This window comes from Marmota marmota, unplaced genomic scaffold (assembly GCF_001458135.2).
Source record: "Marmota marmota marmota unplaced genomic scaffold, marMar, whole genome shotgun sequence".
In the NCBI taxonomy this organism is placed as follows: Eukaryota; Metazoa; Chordata; class Mammalia; order Rodentia; family Sciuridae; genus Marmota; species Marmota marmota.
This window is the reverse complement of record NW_026000142.1, coordinates 17,036,843-17,051,453: the sequence shown is the minus strand read 5'-3', so window position 1 is coordinate 17,051,453 and position 14,611 is coordinate 17,036,843. Positions and strand designations below refer to the sequence as shown.

Sequence of the window (14,611 nt, the reverse complement as noted above, 5' to 3'; positions counted from 1 at the left end):
GTCTACTCTTACTGCTCTTATTTAATATAGACCCAGAAATTTTAGCCAGGGTAATTGGGTGCTGAGAGCCATAGCCAAGTAGGAATGATGCATGGCAATTTCCTTGTCAGCCTACCCCATGTTGCTTAGAGGGAGGACTCTCCATTGTGGAAATGGGCTTGCCTTGGACCCAGGTCATTTGCAGTGACATTGCATGAATGTTTGAGAAAGGTGACCCTGCTCAAGGACCAGGGTGGATCCGGGTTTAGGGTGGATCCAGGTTTAGTGTAGATCCTGCTGGATTAGGGTGGTTCCAGGTTTAGGGTGGATCCTGCTGGGATTAGGGCGTATCCTGCTGCCTCAGGCGCGCCTGCTCCTTGAGTTCCCCTTGAGTTCTCGCGGGATACAGAGAGTTTGGGATGCAGATCCCGGTGGAGTGTGTGGATTTTTCCCAGAACATGCGTGTAGAGTGCCGGTGACAGTTCGAGAATAAAGAGTTGCTGTTTGAATCTACAAGGCTGTGAGTGGCTCGTGATTTTGTGCCCAGCCAGGCTGCGGCAATTGGGCAACAGAAAGAAATCAAAAGCATACATACAGGAAAGAAGAAGGTCAAATTATCTGTTTGCAGATGATATGATTCTATGCAATGGAAAACCTATAGTTTCTACCAATAGATTATTAGTACTAAAAAACAAATTTAGTAAACTAGCAGGATGAAATCAGAAAAAAAAAAATTACTAGCTCTCCTATATACCAATAATGAATTCACTGAGAAAGAAGTTAGAAATGCAGTACTATTCACAATAGCAACAAAAATAATCTAAGAATAAACCTATCTAAGGATATGAAAGATTCCAGGAAAATTATAACCACTGAAGAAGACACTAAACAGTGGAAGGATCTCCCATGTTTGTGTTTTGGGAAAAAAAAATTGTTAAAATGTTTATATTACCAAAACCAATCTACAGATTTAGTGCAATACCTATCAAAATACCCATGACATTCTTCATCAAACTAGAAAAACAACCCTAAAATTCACAAACAAAAGATCTCAGATAGCTAAAGCAATCTTAAGCAAAATGAGAAAATCTGATGGCATCACAATCCCTAATTTCAAAGCAGAGCCACAGTAACAAACACATCATGGTATTGACATTAAAACAGACAGGCTGATAAGTGGATCAAAATAGAGAACCCAGAAATTTGCATCATCACCCAACTAGTTCTCAAAAAAAAGGCGGGGGGGGGGGGGCAAAAACAAAGTTTGAGAAAGGACAGCTTCTTCAACAAATGGTCTGGAAAGCTTCATATCCACCTTTAGAAGATTGAAACTTGACCCCTCTCACCTTGCAGAAAAATCACCTCAAAATAGATCAAAGACCATGCTATAGTCCTGAAACTTTGTAACAGCTAAAGGAAAACATGGGAACCACTTCAGTAGATTGGCACAGGCAACAGTTTCCTGAATAGAACTCCAAAGTTTTAAAGAAGAAGTAACCCAATAAAGGAAATAAAAGCAGAATTGATAAATGAGATTCCATCAAGTTCCAAACAGCATAGCAAAGGAAACAACAAACTGAAGAGACAACTTATAGAATAGGAGAAAACTTTTGCTAGCTATCAATCCAACAGAAGATTAATATCCAGAATGTATGAAGAACTAAAAAAACTTAACACAGCAAGTAATACTGTTAAAAAACACAAATGGTCTAAATTGACACCTTTCAACAGAAAAAAATACAGAAGGTCATATATATATTTAAATACACACACACACACACACACACATATACACATCTCCCAATGGAGTGTTAATTTTGAGGTATAAAGAAATATGAAGATTCTGTCATTTGCAGGAAAATGGATGGAACCAAAGAACATTAGACTGGGAAGGGGTGTAAGAGAGAGCAGAAGAGGAGTGAATGGATAAGATCATGGCACAATTTTATATGTATCTGGATATATGTGAATCCTATTAATTTTATATGTGTTAATTATCATTCTAAATTTATATTGAGAGATAAACACAATCCTCGTAAAGGGGAAAAAATTAATCTACATTGTTTTTTAACAACTGCCAAAAAATATCTCAAGGCAATATCCAGAAATTTTACTAAGAAACCATAGAGCAAAATGAAGAAAATGCGTATTTTTTGTGCTCAATTTTATTATTATTATTTTTTTCAGTGGGGTGAATAACAGGGATTGAACTCAGGGGCACTCAACCACTGAGCCACATCCAAAGCCCTATTTTGTATTTTATTTAGAGACAGGGTCTCACAGAATTGCATAGTGCCTTGCTATTGCTGAGGCTGGCTTTGAACTCTCAATCCTCCTGCCTCAGCTTCCTGAGTCACTAGGATTACGGGCTTGTGGCACCGCGCCCATTTCTCATCTTTATTTTAAAAATATACAGATACTCTATGTATATTTTTAATGTAGAATACAAACACAAAATTAAAAAATCATATTGTGATGACTCATAGTAGAAAGATCTCAGTTTGGACCAAATTACCCAGGGATGCTTTTGGGGGCTTGCAGGATTCAACTGCATATTGGGGTAAGAATGGAAAGCATTCTGGGTTGGAAAGTTTCCTGAAGTTAAGAAATTTTTGCTTTAAGTATTACTGCTTTGTGATGGAATTTCTCTGAGGTACAAACATTATATATATAATAAATTTAATGCAGTTTTCTCCTTAAGATGACCATTGGGGGCTTATGACTTGATATATAGAGAGAGGTCTATATAGATGTCTATATGGACATCTGTAGTCTATTTCTATATATCTTGAGTTAAATAGACACAGATTCATTCATATAAAAGACAATTAAAGGAGGATTTTAACCCAATAAAGGTTGCTTGCTCATATATCAGAAATATTTGTTACTTTATGGTTACATATTATTCCATATTTAGTACATTTTTCTCAGGAAAAAAATATGGATGAAATTTATTCTTGACTTTTAGAGAGAGAATCTAAGGCAAATGTTGCCTATTCTCCACCCCCTCAAACAAAATTAATGCAGTCTAAATGGTTTAGTATGAAGATATATTTTGATCTAGTCTCAGAGCAATACCACCAATTCTTTATAGATATTTAGCTCCTCTTATTCCTTTAATGCAAAGTTTATAGTGTGAAGTTTCCTCCCCATTATCACTTAGAGGTAATAATGAGTTTCTACTCTGTTGATTAACATTTTATATTCTCTCTGGTAGATTAAGAGGTAGAATTTATTGCTTTCAGTTTAATGTTAAAGTTCTGTAGACCTTAACTTCAATTCAGAATGAAGAAGAGAGTATACTTTGTTTGATTTATGCTCATTAAAAGTTAAATGGATTTGGTAATATTATAAATATGTTCCCTTTTCACTTAGATATATCTATAAAAATCAAGTTTTGTATTATACCTGTAGAGGAATTAAAAGGTGAACTTGTGCATATTCTAACTATTCTGCACTCTTACTAAAATGATCACTAAGTAGATCCATTGATTGTATGGGGAATATTACAGGTAGTATACAAAATATAATGACATTTCAACTTTCCCTGAGAACCTATGCTGTGCTAGATACTGTGCTAGAATCTAGGTATGAAGATAAAAATAAGCTTTGATCTCAGTACTTAAAAATTAATTTAAGGATAGTTTCATAAAGGGCCCTATATCAGCTACTATGCTGCATAATGAACTACCTCAGAACTCAGGGGATTTTTAAAAGAAAACCTTTTATTTCTCAGGAGTCTTGGATTGGCTAGGAGCTTCTTCAAGTCTTGACTAGACCTACTCCTGTGTCTCTAGTCCCCTTAGGACCACGATGGCAGCTCTGCTTATTGAAGCTCTCACACATTTGCCCAGGTATAGATTGGTCTAGAGTGGCCTCAGCTAGGACAGCCAGGCTTTCCTCCAAATCATATCTTCTCCTTTGTCAGGCCAGGCTTATCTGCTTCAGGATAGCAGGATACCAAGAAAGAGAGGTGAAGAGCACAAGGCTTCCATAGGCTTATAGCTGATACACTGTCTTTTCCAGGGCAGTCTATTGGCCAACCTTTCACCAGGCTATGCAGATATAGGGGCATGGAGGGGCTGGGTTTGTAGCTCAGTAGTTGAATGCTTGCCTCTCGTGTGTGAGGCACAGGGTTGGATCCTCAGCACCACAATAAAAAATAAAATAAAATAAAACAAAGGTATGAGGGGCATGGAAATAAGTTTTACCTCCTAATGGACTTTCTGAATCACATTCCAAGGGGATACCAATATAGAGAGGGAAGTAATTGGGGCAATGTGTGCCACAGGAAAGAACAAAGATTTTTAGAGGGGCAAAGTCTGCATAAGGTCTATGTGCTGTTGTTGTAATAGGAGTACAGGGAATTGTAAGCTATTGGAATTGAAGAATGATAAATTTCAGGACTGATGCTGGTAGAAAATGAGGGATTGAAGGGAGGAAGACTAGGCTGGAGATGCCATTTGGAGAAGTTTAGAAAGTGTTGTTTGGGTAGACAGAACTGTCTAAGTGAATGGGAATGCCATTGTGAGTTCCATTACTTGTTTTCTGTCAATGGTATGAGTTTAAAGTGAACTAACATGTGGTGGGGAGGTCAGATAAGGTTGTGTTGCCAAATTCTAGACTAGGATAATTATTATGAAGGCCTGAACAATGCCAAGGGAGATGTTCATCCAAGCGGGATAAACCTGACAATCGGAATTACTCAAACAGACCCTCTTGAGCCAAGCACTCTGTTATGTACTTGAGAAACATCAATGAGCATTTCCTTTCTTTAGTGTCACAAAGGCCTTCCAGAGCTTAGGAGGTCTAATATAAGTCTATCTTTTCTCAGGCATCCTGCCATTAATCATGCAGGTAAATAGTTGGCAAGAATAATTCCTGGCTTACATAGCTAAGAAATCATGGCCATGTGGCGATTTACAATGAACTGTGTTGGTTTGGGCTGCAGTTTTCCCTCTGATATATTGAATCATCACAGCTTTTAATAATAACGTTATTATTTTGGTTCACATAAATAATGAAGGTTTTGCATAAACTTTTGTGATTTTCTACCTATGTAATGGCCTCCCTGGGCCCCATTTCCAGTCTTTCTTCTATCTTGGGTAGCTGAACTTTCTTTTCCTAAATTCAGCCCGACCTTAGCCTGGTAACAGAGCCCAGATCTAGGAAGGAGACATATTCAAGAAATATCTCTTTTGAAGCTTCTGTTTTCAGTTGTCAGTGAGACTTGACTCTGGTCTCCCCTTGACCTGGTTTCTCAGTGTCCCTGCCCTTTTCTTCTGCTCTGTTCAAGGTCAGCCCAGCAGTAGTGGCTTCATGAGAGCACACACCACTGCCTACCTTTCTTTGTGCTTACTCTTGGCCTGCATGACCTAAAATCCATGTGCCACCTGCTGCTGAACTTCCTGGACCCTGTGTTCAGTTAAGAGCATTCTGATGGCATGTGTCCCGCATGTGCTTTCTCCCTCCTCCCACCCACCTCACCTAGCTCCATCACACACATCTCGTTCAAATCTACTTTTAATACTCAGATTCATGTGTATTTGTTGCCAAGAAAAGACTCTCCCTCTGCCCCCATATTCCTACAGTGTTACTCAGCTTTTGCATGCATTTGTACCTGTGGTGTTCCAGTGAATGAATTTAGAGGTAATTCAGAAGCTCATATATAATATTTTTAACTAAATCTATTATGTGTTTAGCATAATCAGAACTCTCCTTCCCGGATTTGGAAAGTTAAGAGGAAAAGTGCATTTGTATTTAAAATAAACTTTTTCTCTAATTATTGCATATATTTCTGAGAGACTATGTGGGGGCAAAAATGTTCATGAGGGTTTACGAATTTGCAATCAAATATAGTAAAATTTGAAAGTAAAATTTTCTTATAAAAATGAGTTTCTTCTTTCAGAAAATATTTATTATTAGCATTATTTGCTTTTTGTTACTCCCAGTAAACCACTTTGAATCCCTATTCTCTTCCTCTCAAATCCCACTATGATTCATTTAATTCTGTGCAGAAAACACATATGGTTGTCATTTTGGAATTAAATGTAAAACAACTGTGTTTTGTGGATTCCTAGAGATCTCTCATAAAATTATAGTTCTGGATTCTGTGACTTTTGGGGCATTTTGATGAAGCCCCTTCAGTTTTTCCTACATCTTAAAGATGGTACCTAAGTGCTGTATCAATGTATTTAGTTGTCTTTCTTTATCAAAGTAGAGCTTCCCAGAAGTATGAGTGATTTTACAGTAGAGATCAAAAAGCAGAAAGGATAGAGGTTAGATGATTTCCCTTCACCTTATTTAATGATTGTTGTAAGGTTCTTAAGATTTTAATTGCAATCTGTAAGTTATAGAATACACACACACAAACACACACACTTATCTGGTATATAACTCTTTCTCTTACATAGATAAATCCCTGCTTAAGGACAAGGCTATTTTGTGTCTTTTCCCCTTTAATGCAACCTCTGGCTCATGCCAGTACCTTTTGTATAATGCATATTATGTGTTTGTTGTGGTTAATGATTAGTTACGTGTTATTCTTTTGGGAATATCCAGAAATTTAGAGCTTGTAGCTGCCAGTTTGTTCACCTTCTCACCTTCCAGTTCATATCTTCCCCCTTAGTTACAGAGCACTGATGGCTTTACCTTCCCTCTGGCCCTGTACTCAGCCAGGGAAAGGTTTCTCCAAAAAGGATCAAGTGTGATTAACCTAAACCAATCATAATGATTGTATCTGATTTCCAGGGTTTCCTTTAAACATGTGTTTGTGAAATAATTTTAGCCAAAGAGACACTAAGAAAAGTCCGCTTAGTTTCTGGAAAGTTTCCCCCTGCTCTTAAAATGAAATGTGAAAGAAGGAACAACACATTGTGCTTCTGGATGCCATCTGTCTATAGGTGATTGGCGTAGTAGCCACCGTGGGGAATCATGAAGGAGCCAATTTAAGAGGAAAACCAATATACTTCAAGAAGCAGAATGGAAATAGGGATTTTTAAAAATTATTGGACCAACCAATCCTAGTAGTATGTTTCAGTTCTTTTTATTTTTGTAAATGTTATTATTTTAGCTCTCTTTAGCATACCAGCAAGGTTCAACACAATGAAAAGCTTTTAATAGTTGAGTGTTTACAAAAAAAAAATCATGTATTGAATAAATGTTCTAAAAAAAAATACACATTCATTATCATTAGTCAACCATTCTTTCTTTCTCTGCCATTCAACCATTCTGGCCACAGAATAGAAGAGTTTTGGATCTAGTGCTGATAAAGTGGAAGCAATTGGTAATCATACTTGAGGGCTAATAGGTTGCTTGAGCAGATCTCTACTATTTCTATTCTAGGGAGAACTGTAGACCTGGAGTCATATTGAGACACTCATCCTTGGAGGATGAGTTGGTAGTTATAAAACTCACTGCATGATGAGAGCCCAGACCTTATAGTACATCAGGGATGAATGAGTTTGGACTGGTTCCCCTCTCCCAAGGCTGTTCCATTAGCACAGACTTTCTTAATGTTATAATTGATATTTTGAGCCAGATATCAATATCTTTATTGTATGGGGTCTATTCTCTACATTTAATGATGTTTAGCTGAATCCTTGGCTTCTAGCCACTGTTGCCAGTAGTGCTCCCCAGTTGTGATAATCAAAAATATCTCCAGAAATAGCCAAATATCCCCTGGAAGGCAAAATTACCCTTGTTCAGAACCACTGTGTAAGAGATAGAAGATTGTTTCTCATGAAGCATTTTGTCTCAAGACTCAAGCAGAAGAGAAGGGTGGGAGGTTCTGAATACCAATGCCTTAGTTACTCCATTAGATTGTGAGAAAAATGTAATGAGTGTTTACAAATTGTTCCTTTTAACAAGGAAATTGCTGATTGTGATATGTTTTGATCCAAAATAGAGCTGCTACTTAAATTTTTCCCCCTTCAAAAAATCATCAAAATCAATAAAACAACATTAGAAAAACATTATTTTTAAACCTTATCCCCAAAGGTTAAATTATCAATTTAACAAATAGCCCCTAAGATAATAGTGTTAAACTGTCTTAGTCTTTACTTTGTCACTGTTAACCAATCAGCCAGGAATTCACACCTCATTTAAAAGTAGGAAAAGTCCACCCATATTGACAGCTCAGATTTGAACTGACTCATACCTAAATAAAATTGTAGGAATGGGGTAATTTTACCAATTTCCATTTTATTTTTAAGAGCATATATTAACTAAAATATTATGAACCAGGGAGTATAATAAATGGCTTTTGTCAAAATGACAAACTCTCCCAAAGTACCTATGTTTTAAAAATATTGGAGTCTATTTTGCACATTAGCAAATAGGGCCTTTCTTTTCCTATTTGGAAGCTTTTCAGCATTCCTGGTACACAGATTTCCTCTAGGTATTAGATAAATACTTGAGCAACCTTTGGCAATTTATTGACTCTCTGAAACAGACTTTAGGTGAGGATTTAAAATAAAACAAATATTTCAAAAGGCATTTAAGTTATCTCCCAGGTTTAGAACCCTACAATGTATTTTCCTTGTTTTTCTTTACCAGGGGATAAAGTCCTCAGTTTAACATTTACGACTCTAAACTCTTAGCCGTTGCCTTTCCTTCCTTATCTCTCCTCTCTTGCCATGTTCCTTCCTGTCATGGGGTTTTAAAGCTACCTGAAATCTTCTTTCCCACTCATTGCATTGGTAAATCCAATTCATCTTGCAAGTCTCATTTTCAAGAGCCATGCTCTGATCCCTAATCTAAGTTTGGCCCTCTTTCCATGTATTCTTTCTCTTGATACTCAATGCTTTGCATTTAGAGCCCTTCCCATACTTTGCAGTTATATATGTGTATGTTGATTAGTTTCAGTTCTGACCTCAGTAGATAATAAAGGCCACAAGAGTATGATCATGTCTGTTTTCTTCTCCAATATATGCTCTATTCTGAGTTTTTACCTAGCACATACTCAGAAACTGCTTCAGTGAATAAAGTTGAATTGGCAAGATAGGATTGTATCAGGCAAACAATGTATATTTGTACCCCATTCTTTTTATGGTGAATCTTTAGGCCTGGTGCAGGCTTTTTATGTTGGCAATGGGAATGATTTTCTCCTACTTCCCACAGAATGGCAGGTCAAGTGGCATGGAGACCATATATGACAACTGGTGCCTGATTAGGCATGTGTGCTAATACGTGAATGATTTCTATTTTTGCCTTACAGAAAGAAAAATAATACGAAGTAGTTAGGTACTTTTTCATTCTACTCATACATAGGAAAAACTCAAGGTGTTTAAAAAACAAATAGCTCTTAGATATTTATTGCTTTCTAGTTTACTCACATTGGGGTGTGTGTGTGTGTGTGTGTGTGTGTGTGTATCTAGGATCTATATGTGTGTATATATATCTTGACTCATTGCTTAGCAGCTTTCTGGCCAATAGGAGTTGAGTATGCAGTGCTCTAATATAAACCCCTGGATTGGCTAACTGTCTCTGATGTCATAATTTCCCCATTAAGAAGTCATAATTTTCTTGAAATCACATTGTACTAATAGCACCTCTTGTTATGTTGTTACATTATAAGAAAGATAATCTACCAGAAATAAAAATTCTGGAAGCAGCAAGATATCTCTGTTCCTCACAGACCTTTTCCATTTGTGTGCTTTAGTAATCTACTGCCAACACTTGAAGCTAGCTTCTTTACTTTCTTTTACAACTGATGTTATTTTGTTTTCTGCGTTTGTCAGTTAGTAGGCAAATGGAGGAATGAGCCCAGTTAGAATTACTCCTTCAACTCATAGGTCTGTTTCATCTCGACTGTGGAGGCTTAGCATCTTTCTACTACTTAGCCTTCCTGACTCAAAAGGAAAAGCAATATGGACAGCTCATCTGAACATAACATTTCAGATGGGAAATCAGATTATATCAGAACTAGGAGAGAGTGGAGTGTTTGGGAATCATTCTCCTCTGGAAAGGGTGTCTGGTGTAGTGGTACTTCCTGAAGGATGGAATCAGAATGCTTGTAATCCATTGACCAACTTCAGCAGGCCAGAACAGGCAGACTCTTGGCTGGCCCTCATTGAACCGGGAGGCTGTACTTTTACACATAAAATCAACGTGGCAGCAGAAAAGGGAGCAAATGGGGTGATCATCTATAACTATCCAGGTACGGGCAACAAAGTGTTTCCTATGTCTCACCAGGGAACAGAAAACATAGTTGCAGTGATGATAGGCAATCTAAAAGGCATGGAACTTTTGCACTTGATTCAGAAAGGAGTCTATGTGACCATCACCATTGAAGTGGGGAGAATGCACATGCCATGGCTAAGCCACTATGTCATGTCTCTGTTTACCTTCCTGGCAGCCACAATTGCCTACCTTTTCTTGTACTGTGACTGGAGACCTAGAGCACCCAATTCTTCTACCACAAGACGAAGACAGATAAAGGCTGATGTGAAGAAAGCTATTGGTCAGCTTCAACTTCGAATGCTCAAAGAAGGGGATAAGGAGCTAGATCCAAATGAGGACAACTGCGTTGTTTGTTTTGACATATACAAACCTCAAGATGTAGTACGTATTTTAACTTGCAAGCATTTTTTCCATAAGACATGCATTGACCCCTGGCTTTTAGCCCATAGGACATGCCCCATGTGCAAATGTGACATTCTGAAAACTTAGAAACCTAGAGCATCTTCTGAAGATATAGCCAGATCTTTTCAAACATTATGATTAGATGGATTCTCTTACTGCACTTTATTTATAGAGAAAATTTCAACTTCATCTTCTCTTCTCAAATACTAATGAGGGTGAAATTCATGTGTTTTAAAAATAAAACTCCATATCATGCCCACCTATTTGAACTGTTGTCTTTCTAATCAGTTCTAATTGGTATACATTTTTACCCTTATCCAAATAAGGACATTAGTATATGTTGAAAACAATATTAACCTTTATTTTCAAATTACTGTGACATTGGTGCAATGGGGAATTAGCTCTACCATTTTGTAGTTTCCCTTTTTAAAGTTAATTTTTTGTGTTTTGTTTCTATATTTTGTTTCATTTTGTTCTGTAATAATTTATAATCTCTGCTTAGTAAACTACATTAGAGGATTAGATCTTGCTTTAATTTGCCATGGTTAATTAAGTTTATTAATACTTAGGAAACGTGGTTTCTAAAGCTACTGGCTGTGTGGGTAATATATTCAAAATGATTATTTTAGATGATAGTACTTAGGGTTATGTAACTAAAAGTTTTAAATTGTTACAAGCCCTATTTAGTGAAGTATTGCAAAAATTCACCTCTGTTTGCTGGAGCTCTTTGAATTCTAGCATAGTCAATCATCTTTGATTGCCTTATGAAAGTATCTCTTGTGGGTGCTTGTTCTTCTCTAAATGGTAGTAAATCTCTCTGAGTATTTTGTTCACAAAGAAAAGCCAAAATTTTGTTCAGTTGCCTTTCCATATTGTATCTTTTGCCTCATTTTGCCTCTTCCTCTTTTCTAATCACGTGAGCATCTATGCGACAATGTGAAGTTGGAAGATTGGGTTTTGTTTTCGTGAAAATCTGTTTGGATCATGTGCTAAACCTTTGATGTCTGACTTAGATGACATTTTGTGAGTCTACACAAGATTTGGACATGATACTGTGCCACACTTTTATTTTTTATGTTTTTTAAGGGATTTGTGTGGAAACTAAATCAGATTAACGGCCTCAGAGAAAGTGAACCTCTGTGAACTGAAGATTTCCCATCAGTGTTATTTGCTGTTTATGCCACCTGTTGTCAGGCCCATAGAGCCCTTTGCTCTTCTTTCCTGCCTCAAGTTACCATGTTGTCGACTCATATTTCACAAGAAGCTATAACACTCTCAGCCCTGGTGAAGCCTATCTAGAGGCCAGAAACATTTATCTTCAAGGTAAAAATCCTTGGGTCTAGTTTCCTAGCTGCTGAAAAAAGAACCACCACGGTACACCACTCCCCAAAATGTGTGTTGGAAGGAACTTGGCTGCTGGAGTTTGTCAATTTGCATGTCATTGCTTAGTTTTAAAGTCATATTGTGTCCACTGATATGCAAACGGCAAAAAGGTAGGCAGAACTGACAGGGGTCTTCCACCAGAGAGATTTGTTGAGTTTGACCAATCGTTGTGTTAAAATCATCTATTTACAACTTTTAAGGATTGCTGCTTTCAGTAGCTAAATGAGGACCTTGAAGTTTTCTTTTTAAAACCAATAGCTACATTTAAGAAATGAATTGTGCTAAACTAATATAGTTATACGTAAGCTTTTTACTTACATCCTTTCTCCTCATCCCCTAAAATAGGGTTAGATTAGTAACAGGGTCTACAAAGAAATGAACTTGCCTAGATATTAGTCTTTTCTGTGTTTACTCCTATAATTTATACATATAGTTGACGTGTGAGAAAGTGAGGCAGTAGTGGATTGAGCAGGATACCCTACTTTTAAAAATCAAAAGAGGACGAAACCAACAAACTTCTGAGAAAGTTTGTATTAAACAAAGTTAGTACAATGATTTACATGATTAATAAATAATTAACACTGACCACATTCACATTTGTAAAAGTAGAGTTGCTAGGCTCACCACTTTAACCTCTCCCTTAGTCACAGTTCTAATTTGTAATTATAATTCATTAAAAAAACAAAAAAAAAAATTGTCACTCTGTTGGACATATTTTCTTCACTTGTGATGGAAAAATGTCAACTGTACAGTATTTCATGTTTTTAAGGAGCATAGGTTGCATTAACTTTGTATCTGTTTTTTCAGTCCAACTTACTACCTGTAACCATTATTTGTAGCTCAGTGATTGAATCCATCTTATAACAACATAGAAACCGTCCATAACAACATTGGAAATGTATAAGCCAATAAAGTCACAGAATGCTCTCAGCTCTTATCCAATTGGCTGCTTGGTCTTTTATGTCATAATCACATCATGCAACAGTAAGCAGTATCTCAAGTTACAGTGGTGAGACTGGGATTTTTTTTTTTTTTTAATCTAAAGTTTTTCTCTTTCTCTCTCTAATAAAACATCTGAAACTCAAGACATCTTTAAGAATTTCTTACAAAACCATGCTGGGAGACGGTGGGTCTTGTTTTCACCCAGAAGATTTTATTTTCTTCCTTGTTTTAAATTGATTGTCAACAGATGTGCGAGCCACATCTTTCTGTTGGGTTGGTTCTTAAGTCATTAGGCGAAGAGAGAGATGACTCTCCTCAAGATTGGCCCTTGGCACAACAACACTGCATCTTCCTGGCTTGTGAAATTCAGTTTTTTTTGGCTGTTTAGTCAGAACTGCTGCGGGGCAAGTGCAGTGTGGACCGCTTTTATGAACATATCATTTCATGTGGGGAATCGCGTGTTGTCAGAGTTGGGGGAGACTGGAGTATTTGGAAGAAGTTCCGCTTTGAAGAGAGTGACAGGAGTTATAGTGCCACCAGAGGGAAAAACTCAAAATGCATGTAATCCCAGTACCAGTTTTAGCAGATCACAGAACTCGGAGCCGTGGCTCGCACTCATTGAACGGGGCGGTTGTACCTTCACACAGAAAATTAAGGTGGCAACTGAGAAGGGAGCCAGTGGAGTGATCATCTATAACTTTCCAGGAACTGGCAATCAGGTTTTCCCCATGTCTCATCAGGCATTTGAAGACACCATTGTAGTGATGATTGGTAACTTAAAAGGCACAGAAATTTTGCATTTAATTCAGAAGGGATTTCATGTTACAGCCATAGTTGCGGTGGGGAGAAAACACATCATCTGGATGAATCACTACTTTGTCTCCTTTATGATCGTCACAACCGCGACTTTAGCATATTTCATCTTTTATCACATAAGAAGACTTTGGGTAGCAAGGATTCAGCACAGGAGATGGCAGCGATTAACAACAGACCTCAAGAAAGCTTTTGGCCAACTCCAACTTAGGGTATTAAAAGAGGGGGATGAGGAATTAAATCCAAATGGAGATAGCTGTGTAGTTTGTTTTGAACCCTATAAGCCTAATGATACGATTCGTATTCTGACTTGTAAACACTTTTTCCATAAGAATTGCATTGACCCCTGGATTCTAGCCCATGGCACATGCCCCATGTGCAAATGTGACATTCTTAAAGCTTTGGGGATTCATGTGGATATTGAAGATGGAACAGAATCTTTGCAAGTTCTAATGTCAAACGAAATACCAGAAACCCTATCACCTAGGGACGAGGAGACAAATCATGAGCCTCCTCCTGCAAGAACATCAGAAAAAGTGACCCATGTGGAGGAGTACCCTGCTTCTCCAAATAATGCCAGCCAGCCTAATTTAGTACTAGAAACTGTACATCCCTCGCCTTGACAGCATGACCTTTGAGGAAGTGGATTAAACCTGTTTGTCAAATCAGGTGCTAATACTGACAAGCAGTTTGTCTGTTTGAAGTGTGGTTTTTGTGTCCTTTTCTATTACTTGGGTAATTTTCTACAATCTTTGCCAAGCCTCACAGGAAGGAAAAAAAAAAAAAAAAAACTTCCCAGGATTTTTAGGTTTAATTTTTGACCTTGGCTAAATGTAACTTATTCCTGTGAGTGTGTATATATGTGTGTGTGTGTGTGTGTGTGTGTGTGTGTGTGTGTGTGTGTGTATAT

General features: G+C 37.3%; 3 protein-coding genes across 3 annotated transcripts in view; all 3 read left to right on the top strand.

The window, feature by feature from the left end:
• Positions 1–14,611, top strand: part of Cadps2 (calcium dependent secretion activator 2) — a 511,596-nt gene that overhangs the window by 151,961 nt on the left and 345,024 nt on the right.
• Rnf148 (ring finger protein 148) lies at positions 8,655–10,822 on the top strand. The gene has a single exon (XM_015488284.2). It carries the CDS (start codon positions 9,739–9,741, stop codon positions 10,648–10,650), a length of 912 nt encoding a protein of 303 aa, XP_015343770.1. The 5' UTR covers positions 8,655–9,738; the 3' UTR covers positions 10,651–10,822.
• Positions 10,958–14,389, top strand: Rnf133 (ring finger protein 133). The gene has a single exon (XM_015488283.2). The coding sequence runs from the start codon at positions 13,194–13,196 to the stop codon at positions 14,322–14,324; it is 1,131 nt and encodes a 376-aa protein (XP_015343769.1). The 5' UTR covers positions 10,958–13,193; the 3' UTR covers positions 14,325–14,389.

Bases quoted from the DNA above. Each gene is read 5' to 3' on its own strand.
- Rnf133 (XM_015488283.2), top strand. From the start codon at position 13,194: ATGACTCTCCTCAAGATTGGCCCTTGGCACAACAACACTGCATCTTCC.
- Rnf148 (XM_015488284.2), top strand. From the start codon at position 9,739: ATGAGCCCAGTTAGAATTACTCCTTCAACTCATAGGTCTGTTTCATCT.